This window comes from Gymnoscopelus microlampas, assembly GCF_963454915.1.
Source record: "Gymnoscopelus microlampas genome assembly, chromosome: 6".
Classification (NCBI taxonomy): domain Eukaryota; kingdom Metazoa; phylum Chordata; class Actinopteri; order Myctophiformes; family Myctophidae; genus Gymnoscopelus; species Gymnoscopelus microlampas.
In genome coordinates, this window is record NC_139943.1 from 22,077,685 (window position 1) to 22,092,684 (window position 15,000).

General features: G+C 43.7%; 2 protein-coding genes across 3 annotated transcripts in view; both read right to left on the minus strand.

Moving 5' to 3' along the window:
• Positions 1–1,816, minus strand: part of cav1 (caveolin 1) — a 10,765-nt gene extending 8,949 nt beyond the window's left edge. Inside the window, exons 1-2 of one of the 2 annotated variants that reach the window (XM_084060777.1) lie at positions 1,534–1,816; positions 74–241 (exon numbers count right to left, since the gene is read on the minus strand). In XM_084060777.1, coding sequence (XP_083916903.1) covers positions 74–241; positions 1,534–1,569 — 204 coding nt within the window. In that variant the 5' untranslated portion in view covers positions 1,570–1,816. Of the gene's footprint in view, positions 1–73; positions 242–1,484 lie in introns of both variants that reach the window. The other variant, XM_084060778.1, reaches the window with a different exon arrangement.
• A 4,138-nt stretch (positions 1,817–5,954) lies between these two features.
• Positions 5,955–10,571, minus strand: cav2 (caveolin 2). The gene is made up of 3 exons (XM_084059844.1): positions 10,330–10,571; positions 9,383–9,570; positions 5,955–7,452 (listed from the first exon to the last, which is right to left on the minus strand). Exons 1-3 carry the CDS (start codon positions 10,483–10,485, stop codon positions 7,302–7,304), a joined length of 495 nt encoding a protein of 164 aa, XP_083915970.1. The 5' UTR covers positions 10,486–10,571; the 3' UTR covers positions 5,955–7,301.
• Positions 10,572–15,000: the final 4,429 nt, after the last annotated feature.

Genomic DNA, 15,000 nt, shown 5'->3' on the forward strand with positions numbered 1-15,000 from the left:
ACCCAATAACAGCTTCGGTAAACTAAGTAAAAAAAAACATCCACTGCGATGAAGCTCCATGCGTGAAACTCACCTTTACGACGTCGTCGTTTACGCGTTTGGGGTCCCGGTTGACCAGGTCGATCTCCTTCGTGTGAACATCCTCCATCGTCTTCTCGTTCATACTGTCGTTATCCATGTCTTTGTTATTGGGCTTGTATATGTTCCCTTGTTTCCTAATGAACGGCGAATGCACAAACTCCTGTTAAAAGAAAATCCAGAAGAAAGAAGAAGTTGGAGAAGATCGGGGAGTTTGTTGAGAAGAGACGGGGGCAGTCAGTGTAGCCTACTATGTGCGTGAGTGTGTGTGTGTATGCGTGTGTGTGCGTGTGTGAGAGAGAGAGACAGAGAGAGAGCGCAGGCTGACCGAGCCTGGGATGGTTTTAAATGGATAAAAGTGAAGCACCACACCCCTCAATCGCCGAGATCCGATTCCCACCGCAAGGGGTCATCACCATTCACCAAGCGTTCACACAATGAGTGCGTAAAGAGCCTATTATCCCACAGCCCATAATATTATGGCTTCTGCGAACCTGTCTGCACAGCAAGCATAATATATTCTATCATACAAACAGTCGTACTTTTCATTATATAAATCAGTGGTTCTCAACCTGTGGGTCGGGACCCCCATGTGGGTCCCATATGATTTTAGGGGGTCCCCAGATGACAGTGAAGTGACAATTTAAGAACTTTTAAATAAGATCTTGTTAATACATTTAAAAAAAGAGTAATCAACAAACTATTCAATAAATACTGGCCAAATTGTCAAATAATATAAGAAAGAGGCAACAATTGTGAAAATAGCAGATCTGCAAGCTCACAATGCCTCACAATGGAGGCGTGGTGAGCTTGTAGATCTGCTATTTTCACAATATTTATCTGTGGAACCGAGTCAAACAAAATGTAATGCCTCAACTCCTACAATTCCAAGTGCTTATTATCGGGGTGGGGGGTCTCCAGTTCAAATATGTTTTTCTTTTTTGTTTTATTATTCTGAAAATTAGAACCACTCATATTTATAAGCGCGGTCACGGATAGGCTACCGCTACTATAACACAATAGAAAAGCGTACAGTGAGTTACCCAAACAGAACAGACCATTACGCACGCCAATCAACTATTCAGAAACGCCTAAAAACATACTCCATGGTTATTTTTTGGGAGGAAAAGCGGTTTAACTAATGAAATCCAACACACCAGTGCTAATGGGTCTGTGTGGGAGTAGCTCACGAATAGGTGCCAAGGAAGATAAAGTAGGCTATCGGCAAATAGCGCTGCTGGGGACTTTAAAACAAAGTTTAAAAAATCCCGTCTTTGAAATGGCATTCGAGGTCCAGTCGTGGTTTGGAATTCAAATTACGACAGGGAAGACTTCGCACCGTCTCGGGAAAATCGCTTGTCTATACTCAGCAAAACTTGCAAACATGACGCGCTGCTGTAACATACCTGAAAGAGTCAAGAGACGCCACTTTTACATGAGAAAGCAGAACCGTACCTCGTCTGTTTCGTTGTCCTTCAGTCCGCCTGTCATGCTGCCGCGCGCCTCACAGTGTTAAAGAGGATGAGCGCGTTTAACAGGCAAGAAGTTAGGAAGTTAACTGAAGTCAAGTGGGAGGCGGAGGGGACTGAAGAGAAGCCAGGGGGCTCCTCTCTGACTGACTGCTGGGTTAATTCCTGCCCAGTTTTCTATACGTGACACGCATGTAATGAATGCTAATGCCAGGGCTGTGAGTGAGAAACTCGGTGCGGGTGCGCTCTCCTCTCACATGTCAGTTGCGCGTCTTCTTGTAGCCATCTGATAGTCACCTGCGCGCACATGGGGCATCACTGGAGCCCGAAACTGACTTAAAGGACGACTTCACCCATTTTTAACCCATCTTCATATAATTGTTCCTCACTAATGCTCATGATAAAATGGTAAACACAAATCTACTTTGTCTGTGCCTCAGAGGAGGGCTGTGGACAGTTCAGAAAGCTGCCTAACAGTGACATCATCATTATGCAGGTTTTTGTATGAATCTTTTCAAACATTTTTTTTAAAATGTTGTGTTTTATTTACGCAAGAACAATGGCTTCCATTTTAGCATGCTAACTTTCCAGGAAGAAAGCCTGCAGTTTCTATTGGCTTGGATTCCCCACTGATGATGTCACTGGTAGGTGGGTTTCTGAACTGTCCACGGCCCTCCTCTGAGACACAGAGTGAGAAGACAACAATGCCACCATATTATAATGAGCATTAGTGAAGACCAATTATAATGTATAGTTCGAAAATGGATGAAGTCATCCTTTAACTTGTCATTCAACACCAGTGACATTACCAACTGTTCAGGAATACCAAAACGCTCGCCCCAAAACACAGTCGCCCTGGGGCAAATCCGCCAGTATTCACCTGGTAGGCCTATTCCTAACCGTAACCTCAGTAAAACGGTTGCCAAAACCTAACCTTAGTCCTACTAACCTCAGTAAAACTATGCCTAAACCTATACCTTATTCCTAAACGTAACTTCAGTAAAACGGTGCCATAACCTAACCTTATTCCTAAATTTAACCTCAGTATGGCGAACCCTAAACTTATTTCTAACCTTATCCTCAGTAAAACGGATACAAGAATACAAGAATCGCTGGTCCACGAAAAAATGGGGGCGAGCGTGTTTTGGGGTGAGTCTTCCGGTTACCCTGTTCAGTGGCAGAGAAACTGACTGATTTAAAACATATAATTAATTCTGCCTAATTGGCCTGATTGCAGCTGGCATTTCCTTGGTTACTTACTTCTTTATTACCTGTTTATAAGTGTTGTTTTCATTACCAAGGTCATGTTGCCTGCAGGTCACTCTAGTTTGTGTACATTCTTTTATATCAGATGACGCCCAGGGCGACTCACCTTGAGATGACACCAGTTGATATAGCCTACAGTCAGGAGTGTGTTTTGATTTCAACCAGACGATGTGACAGCAGTTTATTTATCTGATGGGCGTTGAATAGAAATAACACAATGCATGGTGTCATCATAGTTTCATGACAAAATCTTATCTGTGGATTGGGAACTAAGCTGAACAATGATTCTGATTATTATTTTTTTATCATGCAAATGACAATCAAAATGCTGCATGCTGCTTGTATTTCATTCAAGGATAGGTTCCAGAATGAGGTATTAAGTTGAGTCGTTTTGGTCTAAAGAGGTGTTGTGTGTGTGAGTGAAGGGTGTGGTTCTGACTTCTGAATAGTGTTATTTCTGCTTCTTTGGCTTGAGATCACAGTATGCAGTCAGTAACAGATGCATTTTTTGACCTTGATGGAAAGTGAAGAGTTGTGGTCCAAAATGAAATATCTTTAGACTGCCACTTACCTAACAAGTCTTAGAACATGTTTGATTATGAGGTATCTGTAATTATATCAAGTGAAGTATATCCCATTAAAGAAGCATTGTGTTGTGTAGTAAGCCAGACACATGTGTTGTAGCTCTTACAACTGGAATTGATTTATCATTTATTTTGCATGCAGGGAGGTGTGCCGTTTATTGTCTGGAACATACAGTACATTTGAATATCCAAAATCAAAACAACGCAACTATAAAGAAGTGTGTGCCCATGACATATGATGGTGGTATGAGAAACTGAGGTTAAATCAAACATTTTACACTCACAAAAAACAGTATTTTACTGTGTAGCAGTAGCATTAGTAGTTATAGTAGAACTATACCTTAAAGTGCTGATAGATTTTGGTTAAAACTAATTATTCTGATAGTAATCATTGCTATATATATAGAGTGTTTGAACAGTAACGTGCAGGCCTCTCCGTCTCTCCAGCGCTCACAGAAAATGCATTTTCAGGTGTGTCACCAATTTAATCCAATCAGGAAAGATAACCCATTTATCAGCTTCAATTTCATAGTGTTCCAGTTCCAAATTTGTGTGCACACTTTTGGTTTTGTTTCATCACTGCCAGTTTCACTTTTCACTGTTTGGATCCTGTATGAGTTCTCGCTCCTGATTGGATACAATTAGTATCCTGACCTGAAAATGTATTTTCAGTTTACTAAAGAGCTGCAGAGACCCCTGTTACTGAACACACCCTCTATAGCAATGATTGCTATCAGAAAATAGAGCTATATTCAACACTTATTTTAACAAAGAAATATCCCTTACACCCCCTCATAGCAGTAGCCTAAAAAGTGCTGCCAAAGTGTGTGTCAGCAAGACACTAAAGGGTGATTTACACTTTAGTTGTGCGCCGGTGTCGTGACACTGAAAATATCTGATCTACAAGCTCAATGTGTCACAGCGCAACTCATTGTAAAGCTTGTAATTTGACTGTTTTCTGTGCTCAACAAAGTGCACAACCAAGTAAAACTCAGCTTAAGGTCTAAATGGAAATGTGGATTTATGTGAAAAACTATTATTTTGCCCTTTGTAAATTTACCACAAAAGAAGTTTTTGTCTGGTTTTCAAGGTGAGGTCCAGACCCCAGGAATCCTTAAGGGGATCCAAATGGACGCTTGCAGGTCTGTAACTCTGAGCGTGAACAGATTCCATCTATACACTCTCAAAATAAACACTGACGATTTTACCATGAAGGTTGGAGCCCCAGATATATTTTTTAAAAATCATATCAGATGGGGGTCTATGGCCTAATGTACATGGGGTCCTTGATAATAAAAAGGTTTAAAATCACTGGCCTACCACTACAGAATATTCTAAACTAAAGAGAATCGCAGAAGTAAATGGGGCAGGTAGAATGCTGTGCAGGCCTGTAGGTTTATCAGTAAACCCCCAGGCCATGTTCCATATTCCCATACCACAATCTCTGCTAAAATGTAGTGATTTACGAGTCAGTTCTGGCACATAACTTCAGATCACAGCCCTGCTGTGCTCACCCACACTGACAGAACCAAAACAGATATATACAGAAAATTAATACCTCCACCTTTTATCTGATCAGGTAGAACAATTGAATTTTTAGCTTAAAGTTTTGTTCAAAAATACATGTGTGTGTGGTGTGGGGTCATATAAAACTTGGAAGAAAAACAAAGGTCAATAATATGCAATTCAAACAAATGATGGTACTTTCATTAAGAGTATACAAAATTTACAAAATCTACTGGATTCTCCATGATTTTATAGATTTTGAATGATAAACTTATATTTTGATTCCCAGGATGGATAAATATTTTTGTAACAAAACCCTCCAGCTTCTTTTGCCGATCTGACTTGAGGGTGTGAAATACTAATCTTGAGCATGCACACCTGTGTTTTATTGCACAACCTCAAATTGCCTCCCAGTCAGTGAAAATCTGTACATTTCGTCGTACGACAGCCTTTAAATTAAGCATTCCACTGTATAACCAACCACTGACATACTGGCTGGCAGCTTGTCAAATAGCAGACTGACAGAACCATTGGGCTCTGCTGTCAGTGGGAAAACATCAAGTCTAATGTGACTTTGGTTGTGTCAGGAGCCAAATTTGTGGCATTCTCTGGTTTGGATAACAAATCTGTTTACTTGTTCTAGCAGAGCTACAGCAAATGGACATAAATGGGAAGAAGTCGGTACGCTTGTACCTGGTCAAGTTTCAACAAAGTGGGGCAAATTGTGTCTCTGCCTTGTTACAATTGAGACTGAGTCTGTCCTTTACGATGCTCTCTGCTTTAGTTTCATAGCTTATTAGTTAGCTAGCAGTGATTCAGCTCATAAAAAGCACAATAACTGTATTGTTGGTACTTGACTCTGAGGTCTATCAAGCCTTGTCAAGGACATGTCTGTCAGTTTATCTATTGTGGTTAAAATATAAAGCATGCAGCATATTAGTTTAGATAGAAAGCCATTACTATTAGCATGTACCTACAGCTCAATCAAGCCCTCCAGGTTGGAAGGAGTTAAGTCTTTCACCACATTGTTGTTACTCAAGTGAACTCCACATATTATACTCCATTTATTCCCACATTACATTTCTTGTCACATATTGAGATACATTTCATTCATTACATGCTTTATCCTCCCCATGGGAGCCCACGGTACTGAATCTATAATGCTAAATCGTATGAGTCTATCCATTAGTTCTCAAATCAAATGGAATAACGACACAGCAATAACATGAATAAAGGGAAGATCAGCAAGATATGGCCTCAGTTTACTTTTTCATTTTTGGGGGGGAATATGCATGCTCTGATGATGGCTTTTTGTCTAAACACATTTTGCCTGATGATCCAAAATAAAAAAAGGCAACCTGAGACTGTGTGTTGCTAATCTTTGCTTTATGTCCCGTCTTATGTCCTCTTTTTGACGATAACGAAGCACACCTGTCTTAAATCTCATGCATCTACTTGTCTGTCTTTTAGGGGGAAATACATCTAAAATAAACAATATGGGAATGCTGCCAAGACACTTGTTTAGCCATTACCTTCTAGCAAAATAAAATTCTCATACATTTCTGTGCAGTTATTACATTATTTTAATGTAATCTTCCAAACCCCATTTGGGCTCAAGTGAAATGCAACGTATTTGGTAGCGCAGGTCATAAATTAAATTAGCCAGTATTAAGACGACATGACCATGATCATTCATGTCCTTAAATGTATTCAGCTCTCTTCATCTAGGTTCTCATTATACAAAACTAACAGTATTTTCAATGCTAGATCAACAGAGCAGTGTCAAAAGAGAGTCGATGATTAAATAAGCTGGCTAAGGTGTGCAATAAGCTGCATCTTTGCACCTGATATTATATACAGTATATATTATATGTTTGACAATAGCAACATATTACATCTTTTCATTACATTCAACCTCTGGCTGAATGCCTTGCAATATATACACAACACATAATAAAAAGCAGGGACTGCAAAAATAAATGTTACATCTCAAACAGCCTTAACAGTAAAAAACAAAACCCTGTTGTACTCCGGTGTTGAATCCGCCTCCTTTCAGGCACAAAATAATGGAATGACGACGAGAATATCTTTTGGTCACGTAAGGTAAAATAACGTTTAAGTAACTTTTAAGTACTATAACTCTTAATCATGGTCATATTTCTAAAGCTACATGTCCCATGTTGTTGGAAACGTACACATATCATATTAAGTCTATGCCCACTTTAATCTTCGTGCATCTCAGTTTTAACAGGTTAGCCTCTTTATACCGGAATCTACCAGCTATATTCAAATGTAGCATTTTTGAAAGCACTATACTTTCATCACCCCCACCCACTCAACCCTCTCATTTTGACATCCTGATCTTTCCTATATTTTTCCCTGGACAGAGGTGGCAGTGTCAGTTGTGTGTGGTCTCAATATGAACAGAGGACAGTATTTTGCCAGCGCTGTGGTAGCAGGGAGCTATAAACGTGTCCATCAGACTTCTCCATACGACCTGGACCGACGGTAAGGCCATCATGCAGCTCTGGATCACCGGCATTACAATCCTGGAGAGAAAGGGTCAAAGGTTACTTAGTAACACGGGTAACGTGGTATATGCATTGTCTCATCTAATCCATCACTGGAAAAGGATCCATTTTAAATGCTGCAGCAGTGGTATCTTAAAAGTGCCAGTTACCTTTCTTTTAGAAAGATCTTGAAGAACGCTTGATTTGTATTGGCTATAGAAAGATATTCTGTAAGAGAAATCCAGCTCTGTTTATACCCTAAAATTCTTATTCTAAAGCCAGGGGCTCTGCCTGAGTTTACTCCCTTCTCTGTGTTATCAAAACAATGCCATTTGCGAACCAATCAAAGGGCTTCACAACTTCAGTCACCAATGACATTGACCTTAGCGTCTGGATAGGAATGTTGCAAGAGTTTTGACCATGGCAGTGTGTGGCATGCCAACAAGAAGAAAAGTAATGGGATAGAGCTCACTGTAAAATAAAGAGTAACGTTAACATTAGTGTGAGCCCACTATAGACTAAACATGGGAGCAAAATTCTGAAGGAGGGATGAGGGTCAAAACGTTTTCAAAACATTGGGGCCGTTATCACTTGGTATGTGGCACTTTAATTAAAAGGGATTTTTCCCAGGAAGAGTTGAACATTTTCATCATAACTCAGAAGTTTTAGGAGAGGTCACCATTGAACTTTGCCACAACACATGCACAATGTTATCACACGAAATAAGAACAAGCACATGCAGGCCCTTTGAAAGGCAGCTATTGTGAAAGGTACGTGAATTTCTATCCCTAACATTCCACATACGGTAGTATATTGATCAGATGAGTGGCTGCTTTATCTGCCAAACACAATTACTCTATTGATGAACCCGGTTAGTTAACTTTAAAGTAATCAGCCCTGAGTCCAAAACCTTGCTTAACAGTGTCAGGGATAAAGGTCACATTTAAGTAATTACGAAATGCCTAAGTTGCTCACTCTTCGTATCTCAAGAATGTCCCACTCTCGTCTCAAAATAGGCTTGAGTTGCTGCTAGTCCAACTAGATTGCCAGCTATCTGGCTGAGAATATGGGCTTTTTCCACTACCAGTGGAACTACGCATTTTTCCCAACTTTCCATAATGTGCTGCAGTGCTGTGCACTTTTGGGCACAGTTTTGATGTTGTTTCAGTGAGTGTTAAATTGACATGGTTTCTGCCTGAAAACCTGGAAAGTAGGTCTACCTGGTTCAAGTTGGGGATGTAGGCTATGCAAAAGCAGACAAGTTATGAGATAATAATGAAAATACACATGAAGCAACAGGGGTGTATTTTGAGTGTGCAAGTGAGGGGAACTATATAAATAACTTATGTCAGGGGGTCGAAAAGGCCAGAACAAATATAATTGCAGGAATGGAAAATTTGCCGTCTCTGTTCAAACACTGAAACAAAGTGATAGTGTGTGTATAGGCTATATGTATACAGTAGCCAAGTGGTTCTCAACCTGTGGGTCGGGACTCCCAGGGGGTACCCGCATGATTTGTGTGTGGGGGGCGGGTCCCCAGATGACAGTGGAGTAACAATTTAAGGACTTTTAAGACCTTTTTAACACCTCAAAGTCAAATAAAAGAAAAAATAATCAAAAGTAATCAACAAACTATACTATCAAAACTGGTCAAACATTGGCCAAATTGTCAAAAAAAATAAAAAAAAATAAGAAAGAGGCAAATATTTTGAAAATAGCCGATCTACAAGCTCACTTTGCGAGGCATTGTGAGCCTGTAGATCTGCTATTTTCACAATATTGTTCTGTGGAACCGAAAATTGAATGCCTCAACTCCTACATTCCAAGTGCTTATCAGGGTGAGGGGGGGGGTTCTAATATGATCATTTTGGAGGGCCATGGCCTGAAAAGGTTGAGAACCAATCAAGGCATTAGCCTCTAATGTGTATTCAGATAAAAGCCTCAACTGCCAGTTCAAAACGTCTCGTACCAAATGTGAATACAGCTGAGCACCCCGAACACCAGTCCAAGGATGAAGGCCATAGGGACGGCCAGGACGGTGGTCAGCAGGCGGTAGAAGACGTATTTAACCAGCTCAAAGACGGCATGGCTTCCTATCCACACTCTGTCGAAACTGTGTGCTGAGCTGGGCTCTGCGATGACATCGTCAAAACCAACCTGTTGGGCAGAATAGCACAGAGACAGAGACCAGAGACCTTTGTTAAAAAGTTGGCAACTTGGTTGATGTATTGTGCAGGGCTGATAGTTAGCTCTGGAGATGATGGATCGGTGGAACGCGAAAGAAAGCGCGCAGGCTGCAGCTTCCAGGTATAAAGCTACAGTACAACTGTGGTTCCCAAACATTTTAGCTTATTTTAGCTCAAGACAAGACCCAAAAGAGAAATTGGATGTTTGCGCGGGACCCAAACAAGTGAAAATAGCAGATCTATTGGCTATTTTCACTACTTATTTAAACATTTATGGAATTTCTTTGATTTTATTTGATTTAAAAAAATATATATATGAAATTATTTTTAAAAACATTGAATTTGTTTCTAATTCATGAAAAAAAATCTCTTTTTGCTTTTTATGAAAATGTTTTGAAATAATAATAATAATAAAAAACTAAATGTATAGAATTAACAAAAAAATAAACAAAGGGATATTTATTTACTCGTGACCCATACAAATTTGTCCGCGACCCAAAGATGGGTCCCGACCCACTGTTTAGGAAACAGTGTTGTACGACACGGTAAGGATTGTTACCCCGGCAGCAATTTGTTGTTTGTACTTTGTAATTAAACAACCATATTAGGCATTAACTCTAGTAGTTACGGAAGGAAAGTTTCTATAGCATAGTTTCACTTTTAAACATCCAGTGTTGCCAAAACTTGCCTAATTGCGGCGCACGATGCAGACATTCATGCAGTTCTTTACCTTCAAGTGCGGGTTGATATCGTTCGGGTCCCGGTCCGGAGGAGACGTGGTGTAGGACACCTTTCCTTTCTTGGATAGGATCGGTTCTATCGACCTGTTGAACTCGTCCTCGTCCATAATGACGCTCGTGTCAAACCTCTCCTTTTCGAGACCCATGTTCAGTGATCAGATCAGACGGTGCTGGGACGCTGGGACTGGAGAGACTCTCAGCCTGCCTCCGGTGCGCTGCGCTCTGCGCCCAGTGAGCCAGACCCACGCCCCGTGCGGCGGGGGGCAGAGGAGACACAACAAGATACAGTCACGTCCCCAGATAGTGCCCAGGCAGCCCCAGATCGCTTTAAAGTGAACAACTATGACAACCATTGTGCTGATAGTGGTTCCCAAACTGGGGTTGCCCCCCCCAGGGGATCTCCAAATGATTTTGAGGACTCCCCAGATGATTAGCGATAGTTCACCCAACAAATATCTTATTTTCTATCACACCCCATGAAGCCTTGGATTCAAGGATATATATATATTTTTTGTCACATTCCTAAACCAATAATTTGATGACTGGCAGAGTCTCTACTCAAAGAGTCCCCTATTGACTGATGACCCAGTCATCAAATTACTGGCTTAGGAAAGTGATTAAACCAAAATATCTCCATGAATAGCTTCATGGGGCATGTAACTGATAGAAAATAAGTCATTTTTTGGTGACTACTACTTTAATGTGCAACATGTTTTCTCGCTCAAGAGTAAACAAACCAACATACATACATAAGACCTTTTCAATACCAAATTGGCCAAATTAGAAAGAGGCAAACATTGTGAAAATGGGGAGTGAGAGAGAGAGAGTGAAAGAGAGAAACAGACAGACAGACAGACAGACAGACAGTCAGACAGACAGAGAGTTTAATTACTCTCTACTAGATGAATGTTAAATTAGCTGGTCTGTCAGCCTGCAGATGGATATACTTTGTTTCTGTTGATTCAATACACATATTTTATCATCCCCAAATGCCAAGTTTCAAATGCTTATACGTTTATTACCTCTCATGCAAGTATTAAGTACTGTCCCGATTACATTAATCGGCCAGCAACATACCCAGCAATATGCATTGCAAAATAATGAATTGCAGTGGAAACACAGTGTAAAAATGACTAAATCTGTTTTGTGGGGTAATAATACTCAGGCATCAGGATACCCTTGAAAGTATGAACAGTGGACCAGATGGATATATAAAATACTTAATGGTTTATTTAGCATAACAGTACGGGCAATATGGCATTGATGGAGCATGGAGGTGATAAGTCAGTTGGTGATGGTGTTGATGATTTTAAACTATAACAGAAACAAACAAGGAAAACCAATCAAACAAAGTACACAACAATAAACTTAGGCAAGGTAACTTAACAAGTGATAAACCATAACAATGATAAGTCTGTACTTACTCAAATAATGCATCGGAAAGAAACTCAGGAAACAAACATAAAGTATAACTGGAACTGAGCACCAAACACTCCAACCCACTACATTGCCCTCTCTAGCTGCAATGAAGTGGATGCATTTTAAAGGGCCCACTGCAATTAGGTTCTAATTGTAATCACAGTCAGGTGTGCAGTGTCATACCCAGTCTATAGCTCCTCCCACCTGGGACTGAGCAGGAGGGGATTTTCTACAGCCGCCCTATCAAATATAATGTTTGATTATTAGGCAAAATGCCCTTGTCCTTATTGTCAGTTTGGGGCTGGCTAAACCCAGGAAGGGGAAAGTCTGTCCTCAGCCGCCCCATTAGAAGCACACGACCCCAGGCAGGGCAGAAGGGTGACGTGGGTCTAATGGTTGGCTTGAGGGGTGGAGCCACTCAGGTGGCCGCGACTGTTTTGTAAGGGGGTCTAAAGTGTGACCAGGAGGGTGGAGCCACGCAGAGGCCCACTGACGTTGGCGGGGCCACTTCGGGTGAAGGTCTGGGGGGCGTCCGAGGGGGTGGGGCCAGTCAGGGGACGGGTGTTGGGGGAGCCACCTTGTGAGAGGGTCTTGGGGAGACGCTGGACATGCCTGGACTCGAGCAGGGTGCGCTTGGGTGTGCGGCGCTGGTGATGGAGGCCCGGGTGGTGGCACCGGCTGGAGAGGAGGCCCAGATGATGGCGAAGGCTGGGGAGGAGGCCCGGGTGCTGGCGAAGACTGGGGAGGAGGCCCGGGTGCTGGCGAGGACTGGGGAGGAGGCCCGGGTGCTGGCGAAGACTGGGGAGGAGGCCCGGGTGCTGGCGAAGACTGGGGAGGAGGCCCGGGTGCTGGCGAGGACTGGGGAGGAGGCCCGGGTGCTGGCGAAGACTGGGGAGGAGGCCCGGGTGCTGGCGAAGGCTGGGGAGGAGGCCCGGGTGCTGGCGAGGGCTGGGGAGGAGGCCCAGATGATGGCGAAGGCTGGGGAGGAGGCCCGGGTGCTGGCGAAGGCTGGGGAGGAGGCCCGGGTGCTGGCGAAGGCTGGCGAGGAGGCCCGGGTGCTGGCGAAGGCTGGGGAGGAGGCCCGGGTGCTGGCGAAGACTGGGGAGGAGACCCGGGTGCTGGCGAAGGCTGGGGAGGAGGCCCGGGTGCTGGCAAAGGCTGGGGAGGAGGCCCGGGTGCTGGCAAAGGCTGGGGAGGAGGCCCGGGTGCTGGCGAAGACTGGGGAGGAGACCCGGGTGCTGGCGAAGACTGGGGAAGATGAAGAGCTGGAGGCACCACTTGAGGAGAAGGCGCAGGAGTCGCCTGGAGGTGGGCTGGAAATTGCTGGGCCGCAAACTGGACTGGGAGGTGCTGGGCCGCAAACTGGACCGGGAGGTGCTGGGCCGCGAACTGGACCGGAAGGGGCTGTGCCGCGTACTGGACCGGAAGGTGCTGGGTCGTGTACTGGACCGGAAGGGGCTGGGCCGCGTACTGGACCGGAAGGGGCTGGGCCGCGTACTGGACTGGAAGGTGCTGGGCCGTGTACTGGACCGGAAGGTGCTGGGCCGCGTACTGGACCGGAAGGTGCTGGGCTGCGTACTGGACCGGAAGGTGCTGGGCTGCTTGAGGCTGGGCCTGGTACTGCTGGGCCTGGTACTGTGGTGCTGCGTATTGCTGGGCAGTGTATTGCTGGGCCGGAGGTTGGAGTTGGTACTGCTGGGCCGAAGGTTGGAGCTGGTACTGCTGGGCCGAAGGTTGGAGTTGGTACTGCTGGGCCGAAGGTTGGAGTTGGTACTGCTGGGCCGGAGGTTGGGCCTGGTACTGCTGGGCCGGAGGTTGGGCCTGGTACTGCTGGGCCGGAGGTTGGAGCTGGTACGGAGGTTGGGCCTGGTACTGCTGGGCCGGAGGTTGGGCCTGGTACTGCTGGGCCGAAGGTTGGAGCTGGTACTGCTGGGCCGGAGGTTGGGTCTGGTACTGCTGGGCCGAAGGTTGGAACTGGTACTGCTGGGCCGGAGGTTGGACCTGGTACAGTTGGGCCGCAGGTTGAAGCTGATAGGTGTACTGCTGGGAGGTGTACTGCTGGGGGGTTGGTGCAGTAGCAGCAAGTCTGCCATCATGTTCACTGACGCCATGACTCTGTGGCTGGGAGCAGCCATTAGCCGTGGTAGCCTGGGCTATAGGATAGCCAGGTGCTGGCTGTGCATACAAGGTTCTGTCGAAGCTCCAGTACTGCTGCCATAAACTTTGCCATACTGTTAGTGTTTCCATCTGGTCAGTTATATTTCTGTTCTATGCCTGATGGCCAAATATCCCGGTTTCGAAGGACCATGTAAAAATGACTAAATCTGTTTTGTGGGGTAATAATACTCAGGCATCAGGATACCCTTGAAAGTATGAACAGTGGACCAGATGGATATATAAAATACTTAATGGTTTATTTAGCATAACAGTACGGGCAATATGGCATTGATGGAGCATGGAGGTGATAAGTCAGTTGGTGATGGTGTTGATGATTTTAAACTATAACAGAAACAAACAAGGAAAACCAATCAAACAAAGTACACAACAATAAACTTAGGCAAGGTAACTTAACAAGTGATAAACCATAACAATGATAAGTCTGTACTTACTCAAATAATGCATCGGAAAGAAACTCAGGAAACAAACATAAAGTATAACTGGAACTGAGCACCAAACACTCCAACCCACTACATTGCCCTCTCTAGCTGCAATGAAGTGGATGCATTTTAAAGGGCCCACTGCAATTAGGTTCTAATTGTAATCACAGTCAGGTGTGCAGTGTCATACCCAGTCTATAGCTCCTCCCACCTGGGACTGAGCAGGAGGGGATTTTCTACACACAGAGTCAGAGAATTAAGTCACTATCATTGTAAAACATTTAACAGTGCAATAATGTCAACCAGTATATCATTTTTATGTAACTTGGGTCATGGCTGAAATGATATGCCACTATCTATGGTGGCCATTTTAGACAGTAAACAGTAGTGATGATGCTAGGAAAATGGCTTTCCTGTTAGGTTTCCTCTGTTTAGACATTTTTAAGACCTCTCGAGTGATTATAACGGTGTTCACGGACAAGTTCCACAAAGTGAAATGTCAGAGAAGTAGTGCATGTTCATCTTACATAAACAGGACAGAGCCATAAATCTGTGAAGGCAGGGAAACTGTCCGGTGAATGAAGTGAACACGTAGAGCATGAGTCTTCAACAGAGGGTCCGGGACCCCTTGGAGGTCCTCAGAGT

What these genes read in the sequence shown, in the direction of transcription:
- cav2 (XM_084059844.1), bottom strand. Translation starts at nt 10,485, where the DNA reads ATGGGTCTCGAAAAGGAGAGGTTTGACACGAGCGTCATTATGGACGAG. An exon ending in ATATCAACCCGCACTTGAAG is followed by an intron (nt 9,571 to 10,329) that starts GTAAAGAACTGC and finishes TCTGCCCAACAG; the next exon opens with GTTGGTTTTGACGATGTCAT. An exon ending in CTCAGCTGTATTCACATTTG is followed by an intron (nt 7,453 to 9,382) that starts GTACGAGACGTT and finishes CTTTCTCTCCAG; the next exon opens with GATTGTAATGCCGGTGATCC.